The sequence below is a fragment of the Pantherophis guttatus genome, chromosome 4 (assembly GCF_059756535.1).
Source record: "Pantherophis guttatus breed Tessera chromosome 4, ASM5975653v1, whole genome shotgun sequence".
Classification (NCBI taxonomy): domain Eukaryota; kingdom Metazoa; phylum Chordata; class Lepidosauria; order Squamata; family Colubridae; genus Pantherophis; species Pantherophis guttatus.
Window position 1 is genome coordinate 20,504,287 of NC_142066.1, and position 17,483 is coordinate 20,521,769.

At 43.8% G+C, this 17,483-nt stretch overlaps 1 protein-coding gene across 1 annotated transcript; it reads right to left on the reverse strand.

Annotated features, from left to right (window-relative positions):
• Window positions 1–1,036: 1,036 nt before the first annotated feature.
• On the reverse strand, window positions 1,037–16,476 carry LOC132711591 (vomeronasal type-2 receptor 116-like). The gene is made up of 5 exons (XM_060690963.2): window positions 16,274–16,476; window positions 15,719–15,872; window positions 3,219–3,446; window positions 2,236–2,362; window positions 1,037–2,144 (listed from the first exon to the last, which is right to left on the reverse strand). The coding sequence occupies exons 1-5, from the start codon at window positions 16,474–16,476 to the stop codon at window positions 1,246–1,248; spliced, it is 1,611 nt and encodes a 536-aa protein (XP_060546946.2). The 3' UTR covers window positions 1,037–1,245.
• Between the last annotated feature and the right edge of the window lie 1,007 nt (window positions 16,477–17,483).

Below are 17,483 nucleotides of genomic sequence, written 5' to 3' on the forward strand. Positions count from 1 at the left end.
ATGTCCTGATATAGTCAGTTGGCGCCATCACTGACTATTGGGGGCGAATCATTGGCCCCCACGGAGAGGGCTCGCAACTTGGGCGTCCTCCTGGATTCACGGCTGTCTTTAGAAGAGCACTTGACGGCCGTGACTGGGAGGATTTTTCATCAGGTTCGCCTGATCCGCCAGTTGCGTCCCTTTCTGGATCAGGACTCGTTACGCACGGTCACTCATGCCCTCGTCACCTCCCGCCTGGACTATTGCAACGCTCTCTACATAGGGCTCCCCTTGAGGAGCACCCGGAGGCTCCAACTGGCGCAGAGTGCAGCCGTGCGGGTGGTAATGGGAGCGACATGGCGCTCCCATGAAACACCTCTCCTGCGCGAGCTGCACTGGCTCCTGGTGGTCTTCCGGGTGCACTTCAAGGTTTTGGTTACCACCTTTAAAGCGCTCCATGGCTTAGGACCTGGTTATCTACGGGACTGCCTACTACCACCAATAGCCTCCCACTGGCCAGTACGCTCTCATAGAGAGGGACTCCTCCGGGTGCCGTCAGCCAAACAGTGTCGACTGGCGGCCCCTAGGGGGAGAGCCTTCTCTGTGGGGGCACCTACTATCTGGAATGAGCTCCCCCCGGAGATACGGAGGATCCCGGATCTGCGCACCTTCTGCCGCGCTGTGAAGACCTTTTTATTCCATCAGGCGGGCTTGGCCTAATCTCTTCCCTTTTTAAATATCTAAATTTTAATCTGTTTTTAAATTATTGGGGTGTTTTAATCTGTCTGGGCCAAAAATGATTTAATTTGATTTTATCTGGTTTTTAAATTTTGTGTATCTATGTATTTTATTGTTGGCTGTTCACCGCCCTGAGTCCTTCGGGAGTAGGGCGGTATACAAATCAAATAAACTAAACTAAACTAAACTAAACTAACCATCTAAAACAAAAAGGATGCCTAAACTATCACTTCTTGTATGACTTGGCCATTCAATAATTTAAAACAGAAAAACGTTTGCCATTCAATGGTACCAAATGACTTAAAATCCTAAATTAAAGAAAACAAATCATAGATTTATTAAAAACAAATAAAATTAAGCATAGATCTAAAAAGAGTGGTAGTAATAGTTGCATCATTCAGAATTTTCAAATTTGCCTCCCATTTTGAAATACAGAAGCAAATCCATTTCAGTTAAATAAAATTTTAAATTGGTCACAGACTTCAAAATTGGAAAATTCTCCTAGAAATACATATACATTTTTTTTAATTAAAACTTTCTTTTCATGAGCTGATGTTTATTGTTCAGTTCAGGTCTCATCACAATGATAAAACATTTGGGAAGAAAGATGCATACCAGTAAGCCAGCACTGGAGGAGGTCATGGAGAAGATCTCCACAGCTAACATATATTTTCCCCTTGTGCTTAGATAAGTTGGAATAAAGCACAGCCAAACACTGCAGAAGACCAACATGCTGAAGGTAATGAATTTGGCTTCGTTGAAACTATCAGGTAACTTCCTAGCTAGAAAAGCAGCAGAGAAGCTAACCAGAGCAAGAAAACCCATAAAGCCCAAAACACAGCAGAACATGACTGAGTCTTCATTGCACTCCAAGATGACTTCTTCAGACATTGACTGCATATCAAAATCTGGATATGGTGGGGATATTATTAGCCATACAGCACAAATACATATTTGAACAAAGGAGCAGGAAATAATAATGTAGCTGACCATTCTTCCACCCACCCATTTCTTCAATCTGGAACCAGGTTTGGTGGCTATGAATGCTAGAACCACAACAAAGGTTTTGGCCAATACACAAGAAATTGCTACAGAAAAGATGAGGCCAAAAGCTGGTTGTCGAAGGAGACACAAAATCTTATCTGGTCTCCCGACAAATAGAAAGACACAAAGGAAAGAGAGGAGGAGGGAAACTAGAAGTATATAAGTGAGATTTCGGTTGTTGGCTTTGACGATGGGAGTGTCTTTGTGTTTCATGAATACTGTGATGATCAAAGTTGTCATTAAAGAAAAACAAAGGGAAAGAACAGTCAGACTGATCCCCAAAGGTTCTTCGTAGGACAAAAAAGTGATCCGTTTTGGAATGCACATATTTTTGTCAGGATTTGGATATTGATCTACAGGACATGGGGAGCAGTCATCCATATCTAAAAAAGAACACAGTGGAATTCATACAGTTGATTATAGACAGTGTTGTATCCCAATGTCTTAGTCCCATTATAGTTGGAAATTTCCTACCTTTCTCCTTTGATATTTTCCCTTCTGGGCACAGCCAGCAACCATAGCAGCAAAACGACTCCCCTTCTTTCTTGGCCTTGCAGTGTCCTGTCTCACAAGGATCATTACACAAAGATAAAGGTAATGCCTATCATTGAATGAAAAAGAATGTTTTAAGATACAGAGGTGAAATAAATGCTTGGAGTGATACTGTTAAAATAGAATTAACATAATAAAAATGAATTGATAAGCAAAAGTGATGTCATGACATCATTTTAGTTGTATTTGTTGTGAAATTATAATTAATTAAATATCTACAATTATTGGCATTTTCCCAAACCATCTGTCAGTGTTCCAAGTTGAATTCTAATGGAGTTCCTCATTGGAATTCAGAACTCCAAGACGAAGTCCATCAAAGTAGGAATTTATTAGAGAAATCATGTTGGCACATCTGGAAAAAATCCAAATCTAAAATCCCACATTTTCCCCCACCTACACTAAAGCTCACACCCTGCCGTGTTACATTCACATCATATACCCAATCAATCTCCTGCCTCAGCTGCTACCAAACTTCAGTCACTACCCTCCAGCAACCCGTCCTTGATCTCATGTGAAATAATGTTGTTGTGATTAGGTTCCTGTTCCCACAGCTCGCCATCCTCCCTTCTCTCCAAAGGCATTATCTATGCTGGTCAGTTAAAGTTAGTTTTCTCAACTTCTGAATTATGATCTGATGAAATGTAATACAGTGTATTAAAGCTTTTACATCAAAACCATGAAAACCATAGTCTATAATTCATAGAGTGCAGAGGGCACAAAGTAAAGGATACAATATTCTGTACCAAGTATTAGAAAAGTAAACATTATAGATGTTATAGATATTTTTTCCTTCTGCAGGGCATTTGTTCTTAGGTTAGTTCAGAGATGATGCTCTGGAACAATCATCAATATATATTTTATGCTACATGAATGAAGACAGACCAATTTAGATTTAAACAGCTAACCTGATTAAAGCCTACTGGCCACGTGATGGAATCTACAGAAATATTGAAGAACTTCTCTGGTGGAGCTGTGGGAACTATCCCTCCAACTTTGACTCTAACAAAGGATTTGTTTGGGAATGTGATCCAGTTGATGATATCATATCCACCAATGAATTCTCCATTTTTATCAAAGGAGATCTTTTCACCAACACTGTTGTTGAATCTGACACTTCTCAGAAAAGAATGAACCTGAAATACAGAGACAGTCAAAGAAAAACAGGAGGCAGAAATATATGTTCAAAACATAACAATGATTCCAAAAGGGAGTAGATATGACACTACTGAAAAACAATTAAACTGTATTAACAGGATTGCACAGTAAAATATTAACAAAAAATTATCTATGATCTGAGTTATTGCTCAGGTAAAATCCTTCAGTATAAAGCAAGAGAATAATAAGACAAAATGTAATGTCTTTACATTTACTATATGTATGTTACTTTTCAAAAGAGGCAGTAATGATCGTAAGATATATGAGGTTATGGTGACCTAAACAGGATCACTTGAATTGGAGGAGTTATGTGTGTTCAATAATGACTCACATACAAAACTGGGCTACAATGTCTGACATTTCCACTCCTGGTTAACTGCCAATAAAATAAGATCATCAGGTTCTCTCTCTTGCCTGGCTATTGTGTTACAAATGGGGAAATATCCATATCTTTATAGATCAGAGGAATGGCCCTGAAGAACCTTATAAGATTTGCCCAACCAATGGTCACAAGCCATGGTCATTCTTATCTTCAAAAAGAGAGACCCCAACCTAGTTGAAAATTACAGACCAATCTCCTTATGTTGCGTCACCTGTAAAGTCATGGATCAATCATCCACCAATCTATTATCCTCCACCTAGAGACAAGCAACCTACTCTCCAACAAATAATTTGGTTTCAGAAAAACATTTCTCCTGTAATCTACAACTACTACACTGCAAAACATATGGACTACACATCTCGATCAGGGCAAAGCAATAGATGCAATTTACATAGACTTCTGTAAAGCCTTTGATTCACTGGTACATGATAAACTACTTTTAAAATTAAAATCTTATGGCATGTCTAGACTCCTACATAAATGGATAGCTACCTTCCTGTTAAACAGGCAACAAGTGGTCAAAAAAGGAAGTGCTCTATCAAATCCTGTACCTGTTAACAGTGGTGTTCCCCAAGACAGCGTTTTAGGACCAATACTCTTTATACTTTACATAAATGACCTTTGCGATCATATTAAAAGCAACTGTGTTCTCTTCGCTGATGATGTAAAACTATTCAACACCACTGACAATGCTACTACCCTTCAAAAAGATCTTGACTATGTGTCAGTTTGGTCCTGCGGCATGCGCAAGATGGCAGTCCTCTGGAAGATCGGCTGGTGAGGATATTGAGAGGATTGAATGTTTGGGAGTGGTGGGGGCTGAATTTCCATCTTTCACCCCCACATCCAGTTTGCTGAGAGCTTGGCGGTTTGGATGAGCCGTCCCTGGCTGGAACTGGCTCTCGGATGGCCCGGGGACAGCGATTTGAGCGATTTGAAGTGAAGAAGGATTGCATCAGTTGGGCGCCGCTGGGAGGGTGGCGGCAGCTCTCTGGGATGGGGCCCGGGCCGTGGAGATTTTGCGGTGTGATGGGTGCAACTGGATGTTAGAGGCTGCTCCGATGGCAATGGGCTCTGACCTGAAGGCTGTGGGGATGTACTGCTCAGCTTTTGTTTAGCTGGGACTTTGAAATCCCCCACTGTGACTTGAGGCCCTGGAAGATCTGGGCAAAGACTGTCCCAAGAGGATCAGCGGTGGCTGCAAGGGTGAGTGTGCCAAGGAAGATCTGAGGGGCTGGGAGTGGGTTAGAGGGGATTGACAATCCTCCATCTTTGTCTCCCCCTTGGAATCCCTCTCCACCCCAGGATATGGCCTCTCCTGACTGCTGCCCTGACTCTGTTTTAGGCCGGACCAGTCTGCTAGCTTCAGTGTTTTGGAACCTTACCATCACCATTCCTATTTATTGCCACCTGACCCCCCCCTTTTTTTTTTCTGTCATCATTCTATTACTGCCTCCCCTCCATCGCCTTCCATCGATCTCGGCACAGGGGAAAGGAATTGCGGGCCAAGGGCAAGGGACTGAGAGTCTTGGACTAGTGCTGCTATTTCATTCTGGGGGAATGGTCTACAAACTCTGCTAGGTGCTTTTGCCACCTAGCTGTCATGAGAGGGCTGCTGCGGTCATTTTCTCCCTGGTTAAAAATCGTCACAGCTGTTTTTCTGACTTTTTCATCGCTGTGAGAGAGCAGATGGATTTCCAGTACCCTTACGCCCTATGGCGCTGCATTTGCCTCCCTGCTCTACCATCGCCGGCGCCTATATTCACCTTTCATCTACCTCTTACATTTTCAACTGGCTTACACTTTGGCGGACCTCCTCTCGCTGCGAGATGCCCCCCTCTCATGGACTTTGCCTTCTAGTCTATCGAAGGCCTACCTCAAGGACGGGTTTTAGAACCCCAAGAGGTGGCATGTTTCAAAGCGGGGCCTGAGGGGCTTTTTAACTAGGGTTTTAAATCAAATTTTAAGGTGACCCAGGAGGTGGGGGGTAGTGGGTTTGGGGGAAAACCCACTGAGGGTGGGGCCTGGTCCAGCAGGGGGTTGCAGCATGGGGGGGTGCGGGGCTCTGGGACAAGGAGGGGGCTATAGTCCATACCAACGAGGGCTATTCCATTAGTACTGTGGGTGGGAGGGGCAGACATAGTGGGAGCAAGGGGCCATATCCTGTTGTGGGGGCACATGCTCGCTGTCTCTGAGTGGTGGTGCGCTCTGGCCCCCAATGCTCCTCTCGTCCCCCGGGTTGCACAGAGCCTCAAGGCCCTGGCCTCTGGTTGATGTTGTGCAATGCCAGGTCTGTGGTAAATAAAGCCCCGCTCATTTGTGATCTTGTTTTGGAGGGGGGAGCGGACCTGGTGGGTATTACAGAAACCTGTTTGGACCAGGAGGGGGGGTCCCCCTGGTTGAAATGTGCCCACCAGGTTTCCATCCATTCCATCGACTGAGGCCTTAGGGTAGGGGCGGAGGGGTGGTGGTTGTTATAAAGGAAGATCTTGATCTGAAGAAGGCCACTCTACCTCAGATAGACGGATGTGAGTCCCTCCTTGTGAAGTGGGGTCATAGGGTGCAGGTGGGCTTGCTGGTCACGTACCTGCTCCCTGCCACGTGGTGGCAGCCCTGCCTGAGCTGCTCAATGTAATAGTCGGGGTGGTGGTTGATACCCCCAGGCTTAGGGTCATGGGGGATTTCAACCTGCCATCCATCGGTGAAACGTCTTTTTTTAAACAAATTTGATTTATATGCCGCCCTTCTCTGGAGACTCAGGGCGGCTTACAATGTGTTAAGCAATAGCCTTCATACTTTTGTATATTTATACAAAGTCAGCTTATTGCCCCCACAAACTGGGTCCTCAATTTACCTACCTTAGAAAGGATAGAAGGCTGAGTCAACCTTGAGCCTGGTGAGATTCGAACTTACAGTAATTGCAGACAGCTGGTGTTAATCACAATGCTATCAGTCTGCTGAGCCACCAGCAGGTGGAGTCTGAGGCAGCTCGGGAGTTCATGGCTTCCATGACGGCTATGGACCTGACCCAGTTAGTTCATGGCCCCACTTACATGGGGGGGGGGCACACGCTGGACTTGGTTTTTGTCTCTAGTCAGTGGCTGAATGGCCTGGATATAGGGGATGTAGTGATTGAGCCCTTGTCATGGTCAGATCATTCTCTCCTTCGACTCGATCTTCAGACTGCTACAACCTGCTGCAGGGAGGCGGAACCAACCAGATGGTTCCGCCCCAGGTGCCTGATAGTTTCCAGATGGAGCTTGGGCCATTTCCTGAGGTTCTGGCTCACGATCCGACTGAAGACCTGGTGGCTGCCTGGGATAGGGCGGCTGCTGGAGCTTTGGACCGTGTCATGCCTTTGCGGCCTCTGACCCGGCGCCAATCTCACTTGGCTCCCTGGTTTTCCGAGGAGCTGAGGGAGATGAAGCGCTGGAAAAGACACCTGGAGAGCGGTTGGAGGGCTAGCCTTTCCAAATCGAACCAAACACTGGTGAGGTCTCATATTAAGACCTACCTAGTGGCAATAAAAGCGGCAAAATTTAATTGTTTTTCCACTCTTATCGCGTCTGCAGATAACCGCCCAGCTGCCCTGGTTAGAGTGACCCGCTCCCTGCTCCATCCGGGAGCGCGGGAAGACCCCTTGCAGGGTAGAGATGAGGATTTTGTGCAGTATCTGCATGATAAAGTCGCTCAAATTCGGGAAGGACTGGACTCCGACTGGGTAGATTTGGGTGGTGGTGGGGAGATGAGGGCGAATGGTCTTGAGAGTGTTATCTGGGAGGAGTTTGATCCTGTGGCTCCCGAGGACATGGACAGGATTCTGGGTAGGCTTAGCACGGCCACATGTTTATTGGACCCATGTCCCTCCTGGTTGGTGCTGGCTTCACGGGAGGTTACATGTGGCTGGCTCCAGAGGATTATCAATGCTTCTTTGAGTGAGGGTTATTTTCCTGCTGCCTTGAAAGAGGCGGTGGTGAGGCCCCTCCTCAAGAAGCCCTCCCTGGACCCAGCCTTTTAGCAAATTATCGTCCAGTCTACAACCTTCGCTTTGTGGCAAAGGTTGTTGAGAGTGTGGTGGCGCGACAACTTCCCCAGTACCTGGATGATGTGATCTATCTAGATCCGCTCCAGTCGGGTTTCAGGCCTGGGTACAGCATGGAAACGGCATTGGTTGCATTGGTTGATGATCTCTGGAGGGCTCGGGACAGGGGTTGTTCCTCTGTCCTGGTCCTTTTAGATCTCTCAGCGGCTTTTGATACCATCAACCATGGTATCATGCTGCACCAGTTAGAGGGGTTGGGAGTGGGCGGCACCATGCTGTGGTGGTTCTCCTCCTTTCTCTCTGACTGGTCACAGTTTGTGTTGGCACACCTTATGTGTGGAATGCACAAGGGTCGGTCCTCTCGCCCCTCCTGTTCAACATTTATGTGAAGCCATTGGGTGAGATCATCCATGGTTTCGGGGTGCAGTTCCATCAGTACGCTGATGACACTCAGCTGTACATTTCCACCCTGAACCAACCCAATGATGCCCTTGCTGTGATGTCCCGGTGCCTGGAAGCTGTGCAGACCTGGATGGGGAGAAACAAGCTCAGGCTCAACCCTGCCAAGACCGAGTGGCTGTGGCTTCCAGCATCCTGATATAGTCAGCTGGTGCCATCGCTGACTATTGGGGGTGAGTCGTTGGCCCCCACAGAGAGGGCTCGCAACTTGGGTGTCCTCCTGGATGCACGGCTGTCCTTGGAAGAACATGTGGCGGCCATGGCCAGGGGGGCATTTTATCAGGTTCGCCTGATCCGCCAGTTGTGGCCATTTCTGGATCGGGACACCTTACGCACGGTCACTCATGCCCTCGTCACCTCCCGTCTGGACTACTGCAATGGTCTCTACATGGGGCTCCCCTTGAAGAGCACCCAGAGGCTCCAATTGCTCCAGAATGCAGCCGCGCGAGTGATTGTGGGAGCAACATGGCGCTCCCATGTAACACCTCTCCTGCACGAGCTGCACTGGCTTCCGGTGGTCTTCCGGGTGTGATTCAAGGTGCTGGTTACCACCTTTAGAGCTCTCCATGGCTTAGGACCCGGGTATCTTCGAGACTGCTTTCTGCCACCAAGAGCCTCCCGCCGGCCAGTACGCTCCCACAGAGAGGGGCTTCTTGGGGTGCCGTCGGTCAAACAGTATCGGCTCGCGGCCCCCAGGGGGAGAGCCTTCTCTGTGGGGGCACCTGCCCTATGGAACGAATTGCCCCTGGAGATAAGGAGGATTCCAGATCTACACACCTTCCGCCGCGCCCTCAAGACTTTTCTATTCTAACAAGCCGGGCTGGCCTAACTCTTTTAATTGAGTGATTTAGTTCTTAATTTGATTTTAAATTAGGGGTGTTTTAATTGTCGTGGGCCAATACTATTTAATTTGTTTTAAACTATTTTTAAATTTTGTATTCTATCTATTTTTATCTTCGGCTGTTCACCACCCTGAGTCCTTCGGGAGAAGGGCGGTATATAAATTTGAACAATAAATAAACAAATAAACAAATAAACTTCAAATTTCAACCAACAAATACTCTGTCTTGCACAATGCCAAAAAAAAAAAAAAATCAGAACATAAAATACAAGTTAGATGGACATGATCTTGTAGATGAACCTCATTATGTCAAGGACCTTGGAGAACTAATTTCTAAAGATCTAAGTACCAGAGACCACTGTAACAAAAAGACATTAAGAGTTGTTGACCTAATCTTGCATAGCTTCTTCTCTGGTAATATTGTACTACTAACTAGAGCATACAAAACATTTGTTAGACCAATTTTTGAATACAGCTCATCTGTCTGAAACCCACACTGCATATCGGACATTAATACAATTGAGAGGGTCCAGAGATATTTCACAAGAAGAATCCTCCATTCTTCTACCTACAATAGAATACCTTATGCCACCAGACTTAAAATTTTGGGCTTAGACAACTTAGAACTACACCGCCTTCAGTCTGACCTAAGTGTAGTACATAAAATTATCTGTTACAATGTCCTACCTGTCAATGACTACTTCAGCTTCAACCACAACAACACACGAGCAAACAATAGGTACAAACTCAAGGTAAACCACTCCAAACTTGATTGCAGAAAATATGACTTCAGCAATAGAGTGGTCAATGCCTGGAATGCATTTCCTGACTGTGGTTTCCTCCCCAAACCAGGGGTGAAATCCATCAGGTTCTGGAGAACTGGTAGCAGAAATTTTGAGCAGTTTGGCGAACCAGTAGCGGAAATTTTGAGTAGTTTGGAGAACCAGCAAATACCACTTCTGGCTGGCCCCAGAGTGGGGTGGGAATGGAGATTTTGCAATATCCTTCCCCCAGGAGTTGGGAGGGAATGGGGATTTTGCAGGATCCTTCCCCTGCCACACCCACCAAGCCACGCCCACAGAACCAGTAGTAAAAAAAAAATGGATTTCACCACTGCCCCACAAGCCCACAAAACTTTAACCTTAGACTGTCTATTGTTGACCTCATCCTATTCCTAAAATGTCTGTAAGGGGTGTGCATAAGTGCACGAACGTGCCTACCGTCCCTGTCCTAATGTCCCTTTTCATGTATTCAAAATCATGTTTATACTCTTATCTATTATCTTATATATGCTTAACAAAATAAATAAATAAATAAATAAATAATAAAATAAAATAAAATAATAAAATAAAATAATAAAATAAAATAAAATAAAATAAAATAAAAATAAAATAAAAAATAAAATAAAATAAAATAAAATAATAATAAAATAAAATAAAATAAAATAAAATAAAATAAAATAAAATAAAATAGTCAGTAGTAGGGCAACAGACTGATAAGCTGAAGTTGAGTCTGGGTCAAGATAAGTAATTTGAGAAAAAAATTCAGGAAAACCTCTGGAGATTCTCAGTCATCCAGGTCATGGTTGTCCTAAAGATGTTTTTTTTCCAAGAGGAAACTGGACTTTCTGGTTTTTATTTGAGAACACAAAGAACTTCTTGGATGAGAAGACAAATGTCTTCAAAAAAAACACCCAGAAAGTCCAGTTGCCTCTTGAAAAAAAAAACACCTTTGGGATTTCAGGAAAACATAGTTCACACAACATGAATGTAAGGGAGGGATAAGCAGACTGTTAATGAAACTGTTACAATAACAATAGTGCCGGCCGACATGAAATGGGTTTCTTAGTTTGGACTACATGTTGGGATTGACAGTATTTTAGAGGTCTTTATGAACAAGGCAGTACAGGAACACAAAAGTACAGGTTCTTCCCATTTCTTCACTGATGATTCAAACTTGCAATAGCAGTGGTACTTCTGTTGTCTTTGGAATACTGGTTTTTACAGGGTCCCTGCAATTGGATGGTCACAATCTGGGCATGTGGAAAATGCCCTTGATTTATGACTATTGCAGCTTCCCAATCTCATGATTTCTAGCCTTTCCCTAAGGCTTCCCACAAGGAAAGTAAATGGAGAACTTGGAAGAAAGTTGGAAGTTGTAATCACGTGGGGTCCTTGCTTATCAATAATAACTGGGGGGGGGTGTCTGCCGGAATTGTTGTCGCTAAGCTGGATGGTCAAGTGACACCACACTTTATAATTGCATCACTTAGCAATGGATATTCAGCCCATCACTAAGTAAGGACTACCTGTAAAATGGACAGTAGAAAACAAAATCTAAAATTCCTTTAGAAAATACTTTTAGAACACAATATTCTAACTAAAGAAATAACATCTAAATTAAAGACATTCAGCAGTGGAAATAGATGATTGCTGAAATGTGTTCAAAAAGAAATTGAACCAACATATTATAAAGCAAAGGCTGGATTTGATGCCTTAGATTGCATTTTGAATACTATGATTCTTTCACCTCATGTGACTAGATATGTCTTGCAACAGGTAGGCTCAAAATACATATTCTACTTTGGTCCAATTTTCTTAAAGCCCTGAGATTTAAAAACACTTTTATTCCCTCACCTGTTTCTTTTGGAACTGAGTCCCTGGAAACATTAACCACTATTTTCTTTCTTCTCTATTCATTTATTATAAACTATACACTGTTGTTGGGAATACCTTTGTGTAAAAAAGCAGGTGAGCCAAAAATGGTATGTGAAAAGGTGAAAATCCAGCAACTGATGGAAAGGGAACTTCTGTCAAAAATGTCAAAATGTCAAAAGCCATAGACCAGGGGTCTGCAACCTTAAACACTCAAAGAGCCATTTGGACCCATTTCCCACAGAAAAGAAAACACCGGGAGCCACAAAACCCTTCCCATGCCTGACTATTTCTTGAGCGGCCACAAAACTAGCATATGTAGTTGAATTAAACATTTTGTTTCCTTCTGAAATTTTTCTTTTCTTGGATTTATCCATGGTTGGCCTACCGGGGGTTGAAAAGCTCAATAAATCGCATGTTGGTGGATTTCGCACCTTGGAGGTTATGACGCATATTTTGAATGACAGGGAGCTGCAGCAGAAGGGTGAAAGAGCCACATGCGGCTCCATGCCCTACACGATATTATTTGTTAGAGCATATGGAGAGATGTTGCAACTACAGATATAGTATTTACTCCACTAGCAGGCTTACCTGCCACCACATATGATTGTCGAAATATTTCCTTCCTTCTTTCACTGTTGTTTTTCCCCTGCATTTGGATAGAAAGAGAGATTGCAAAGCATGTGCCACAGCATAGACTGCATTGTAAATATTGTAACTCTGTGCACTCATCCGTGTTTCAAAAACAGATGTGGGAAGGGTCTCCAACCTCTCCTGTCCAGTACATTTCTTCTCAGATGTCTCAGTTTTTGAAATTGAGAAGAAACATTCGAATGCCTGTTCCCAAAAATCTTTCCGAAAGTGATCATGTTGGTTGTTGTTTGGATTTAGGTTTTGAAAAAAATCCTGGAAGTTTTGGACCTCTTTTGTGTGAACTGCAAAGGATAAAACACCATGTAGGAAATGAATGTCCATAAATTTCTCAATGGAGTTTGAAATAAAATCTGTCTGAGCAGATGTAATCAAGATTTTTGTCTTTTTTGGTATATCCACCACTTCTGATAACTGGAGGAGACTTCTCAGAAATGACATGGAGCGAATTTCACCATACACGATTATCACATTGGCTGTGCTGTTCATGAGAACATGGTATATATGTAGCATATTGTCTATGATATCAGTAAAATCACTGTAAAAAGCTAAGATTGGGAACTCTGCTATGAATTCAATGCAGATGCCATGTTCAGAAAATGTAGGGAGCACTTCTTGTACAAGTCTCTCTCCTTTGTCATCATTTACCACAAGAATTCCAATCCAGATCCATCTAAAATACAAAAATAGCTTCAGGAGACCCTTATCTTCGTGCGATTCATCTGGAAACATTTGTTGGAAGAAAACTGATTGAGTCTCTTTATCCATGACTGGAGCAGAGCCATAGGTCAACTACAGAAAGATAAACATATGCAATTTCAAAGGTCTATGTGAGCCTCTGGAAATGTGTAAATTTCTTTGGGTAACTTTATTCTTATATACTGAAACATTATGCAGCTAGTTGTGCTTATTTAGGAATATCAACCAAGATGTCACTCTTAAGGTACCAGTAAATATCTTTTCCTGGAAGTAATACCCCCACTGTCTATTCAGATTTTCTCATTACTCATGCAGCTCTGCTATCAAGCAGAAAAATATATCCAGGAATCTGAAAATTTACTCCCTTCTAAAGAGAGAAGACTACAGACTTCTGGGGTGGTATGGCAGAATAATTATACTAATATAAATAATATTACAATACTATAAATATTATATAAGTAATGTATCTTCAGCATCTCTTACCTGAGGAGCTTTATAGATGGACAATAAAGTTGCCATGTGAAGAGAGATGTCAGGTGCTCCAATAATTGCAGCCAAATTTTGGGGGATGCCACACTTGTAGTTAGGGATGAATTTGCCCTGAGTGAAAGGCAGCAACATTGAGGCAAAGTAAGTCCATCCGGGACTAAAATTGCTGTTAAAAATGTGGAAGCCCAGCGTGATGTTGGGTAGGATCTGACGATTTTCATTAATCTGTTTTATAGTAAATGCTAAAGCCAGGATATGCTGGTAATTCTGAAAAACTATTCTGTAAAACATTTTTTAAAAAATCCATTAAGAAAACTCTGCTTCACATTATGACACTTCTGATCTTTCAGTACAATATTTTATGGAATATGTTTTAGTGCAATGTACAGGTAGTCCTTGACTTACAACCGTTCATTTAGTGACCATTCAAAGTTACAACAGCACTGGAAAAAGTGACTTATGATCGTTTTTTACACTTACGACCCTTGTAGCACTCCCAAGGCCACGTGATCAAAATTCAGACACTTAGCAAATGACTCACATTTATGATGGTTGCAGTGTTCCAAGATCATGTGATCAGCTTTTGTGACCTTCAGATCAGCAGAAGCCAGATTCACTTAACAACCGTGTCATTAACTTATTGACTGCAGGGAGTCACTCAAGAAAGATCGTATATTGGGGAAAAACTCACTTAACAAATGTCTCACTGAGCAACAGAAATTTTGGGCTCAATTTTGGTCACAAGTTGAGGATTACCTGTATTTAGTATTCAATTCAGATTCCTAAAAATGCAGACCAAAATATTTGCATGTTTATACAAGTCCAGAACCTGGAATGAGAAAGGCTCAGTATCAAATTCCAGCTGTTAAGGATGGTTTATATCACGAAGAAAAATGCTGAATTTTGATACTAGAAATATCAAATGATAAAAACATATGTGCTCCCACCTAGATTTTAGTGGTAGATCTTCATGAATTAATCCTTACCTACCTCAATATCTACATGTAATGCTTGTTACATATGATTTGTTGAAATAGAAATTTGGCCTTTTTTCAAATTTATGTGGAAGCTTATGAATCAATTTAGGCAGCCTATTTAAGATTACTGGAAAATGTTTTTTTGCAATGACCAGAACTTGAAAATAGATTGATCGTGTACTTGCATAAGTCTATCTTGAAGTCCCTGAGAAGGATGTTGGCTGAAATCAATGGGGTCAGAAAATGTCAAGCATACAGAAATAACGCCAGCAATGTTAACATCTCCAGGCTGATGATAGGTGTGATGAATAGGAAGAGGTTCAACAAGATCACATTGAAGGCTAGGATGCTTGCAGACCACTTGAGGCAATATGGTTAACAGAGATTCCATGATTGCTAACAACTTCCATAAATGTCCTCTTTCTGTGTATAAATGGCAGCAACAAGATCCTGTTTCTAGGAGATCATACTGGACTGACTTTTTCATCTGTTTTTCAGACAAAAGTAGAAATTGCAGCATAGTGTCAAATCAACTCATAGAGGAATTTTGAGCGTGTATTTCATGGTGAATATTAACAATATCCTTCAGGGTCAATTCCTCATTTTTCCATAGTGTCCCATGAGATTTGGAAGAGACAAACTGCCTAATTCTATAATAATGGTGAGACAGTCACCTGTGTAAAGATCAGGCCAGGGCCTCTGGAGGGAGGGAAGCCTAAGCCAAAAGACAAAGAATGAAAAACAAGATATGAGTTTATATAAATATATAAATGGCTGTAGGCATTTACTGTATATAGGTCAGGGGTCCTCAAACTTTTTCAACAGGGGGACAATTCATGGTCCCTCAGACTGGGGGGGGTGGAGCATAGTTTGATTTTTCTAATGACTGACTGGGTGGGTGTGGCTAGGGGGGGTCATTTGACTGGGTGGGTGTGGCCAATTTAGCAGTCCATTTTGTCAATTTAGCAGTTCATTAAACAATATACAGCAGCCCCCTTTTCAAATCTTCTTTTTAATACTGCATGAAGTTTTTGTTCTAGGTGTTTTTTTTTTTACCAGGGGGGAGAGGTTGGCAATGCCTGGGGAAGGAAAAGCATGCTTTCCACAGGTCTCATGGCTATATTTAAAGGGCCAGCTAATGTCATTGGTGTTGGGAGATTCATTGGTGAGGTGATAGTGACTGGAGGTGCGATGTTCACTGGACCAGTAACTGGAGTTGGTAAATTAACAGGAGAAGTCATGGACAAAGGGCCGGCTATGATAACCGGGTGGCCTAAGCTCATTGGCTGGAGATGTTAACCATGCTGAAAAATTTGGCTGGGCATATTCATATTCATTGCAGCAGCCACAATGCAGGGAGCTGCTCCTTCTGTACTCACCCCCCAATTGTCAGCAGATGCCCCGTTTCTCCTGGGAAGCAGTCACATCCCAAGTGCATTCTTTCAAAGCCGGGGGGGATGGCGTGCCCCTTTGTGGGCCCCCTGCTTGATTTGCCCCCTATGCTGACACCCCCTGCTCTTCCTCACCAACATCCAGGGTTTGTGCCAGGGTGGCCAGACCCATCATGCCAGTGGGGCCAAAGATGGTGATTTTCTTGCAGGCTGTGGCAACCAGGCCTCCAGTTGCACAGCTTCCCTTCGTGCTTTCACTGTTGCCTCCTCACTGCTCCAAGCCAGGGCCAAAACAAGCCCTTCCACCTGGAGCTCCACCCGGGCAACTGGACCTTGACAACTGGACTGTTTCTCTCTGCCCCCTTTCCTGTCTTGTCTGCTGGATTGATGCAGGGGGACGTCAACCCTAGCTTTGCTGTCCATTGCAGCTAGGAATCTCAAATAAGGCCAAGAATGAATGTTTGTGTTGTAGCTGCCCTGTGTTAGATATCAAGTACAGTTCAAATGAGCCAATCAGGAATTAGTCCTGAGAGCGGGAAATTAGAAGGCACGTCAGTGGTTGCAGCCGGGGACAGCCCCTTCCTATATAAAGGGTTGCCCGGGGTTTGAATTGCCATTGCTGTTTCTGGAGTTAAATAAAAGAGTTACAGTTACATTGTTTCGAGTCTTCCTTCAATCGCCCACGATTTAACATTGGCGACGAAGGTGGGATCTGAAGGAACAGGACTGCACATCAATCTCCAAGCAATCATCAGCCACCCATCCGATCCACTGAAACACCGGTCAGATCATCGGCTATCATGATGTCTGCAATCACACCGCCCGCTCCATTCAACCCAACCGGGGAAGATTGGGAAGCTTACATGGAGCGATTCTATATGTTCATGGAGGCGAACGATCTGCTGAGCTTATCAGAGCAGAGGAAGAGGGCCCTTTTCCTCACCCATTGCGGCCCGGCAGTGTTTAAAATGGCAAAAACGCTTGCCGCCCCAGCCGATCTGAAGACCATGACCTGGACAACGTTGCAAGAAATACTCAAGGCACACTACGCACCACAAGCATCATCCCTGGTAAGAAGGCATGAGTTTTATCGGAGGGACCAAAGAGAGGGAGAGACAATCAGTGCGTTCGTGGCGACCTTGCGGGAAATAGCTGCCGCATGCGATTTCCTGAATCTAGAAGAGGCCATGAGGGACCGTCTAGTACTGGGACTGAGGGACCTCACATTACAGAGTAGGTTGCTGGCCCGGCCTCAAATTACATTCAAGGAGGCCTTGGAAGAAGCATCCGCAACTGAAGCTTCCCAGAAATCAGCGGCGGCTATGAAGCAAATGAAAAGCGGGCCGCCCGTAAAGGAGGAGGCGGCCGTGCACTATGAAAGAGTGGAATCGGGTTCGGAGGAAGAGGACGAGGAGGATGAAGTCCATCAC

What these genes read in the sequence shown, in the direction of transcription:
- LOC132711591 (XM_060690963.2), bottom strand. Translation starts at nt 16,476, where the DNA reads ATGGACAGCAAAGCTAGGGTTGACGTCCCCCTGCATCAATCCAGCAGA. An exon ending in GGCCAGTAGGCTTTAATCAG is followed by an intron (nt 2,363 to 3,218) that starts GTTAGCTGTTTA and finishes ATTCAATGATAG; the next exon opens with GCATTACCTTTATCTTTGTG. An exon ending in GAAAATATCAAAGGAGAAAG is followed by an intron (nt 2,145 to 2,235) that starts GTAGGAAATTTC and finishes GTTCTTTTTTAG; the next exon opens with ATATGGATGACTGCTCCCCA.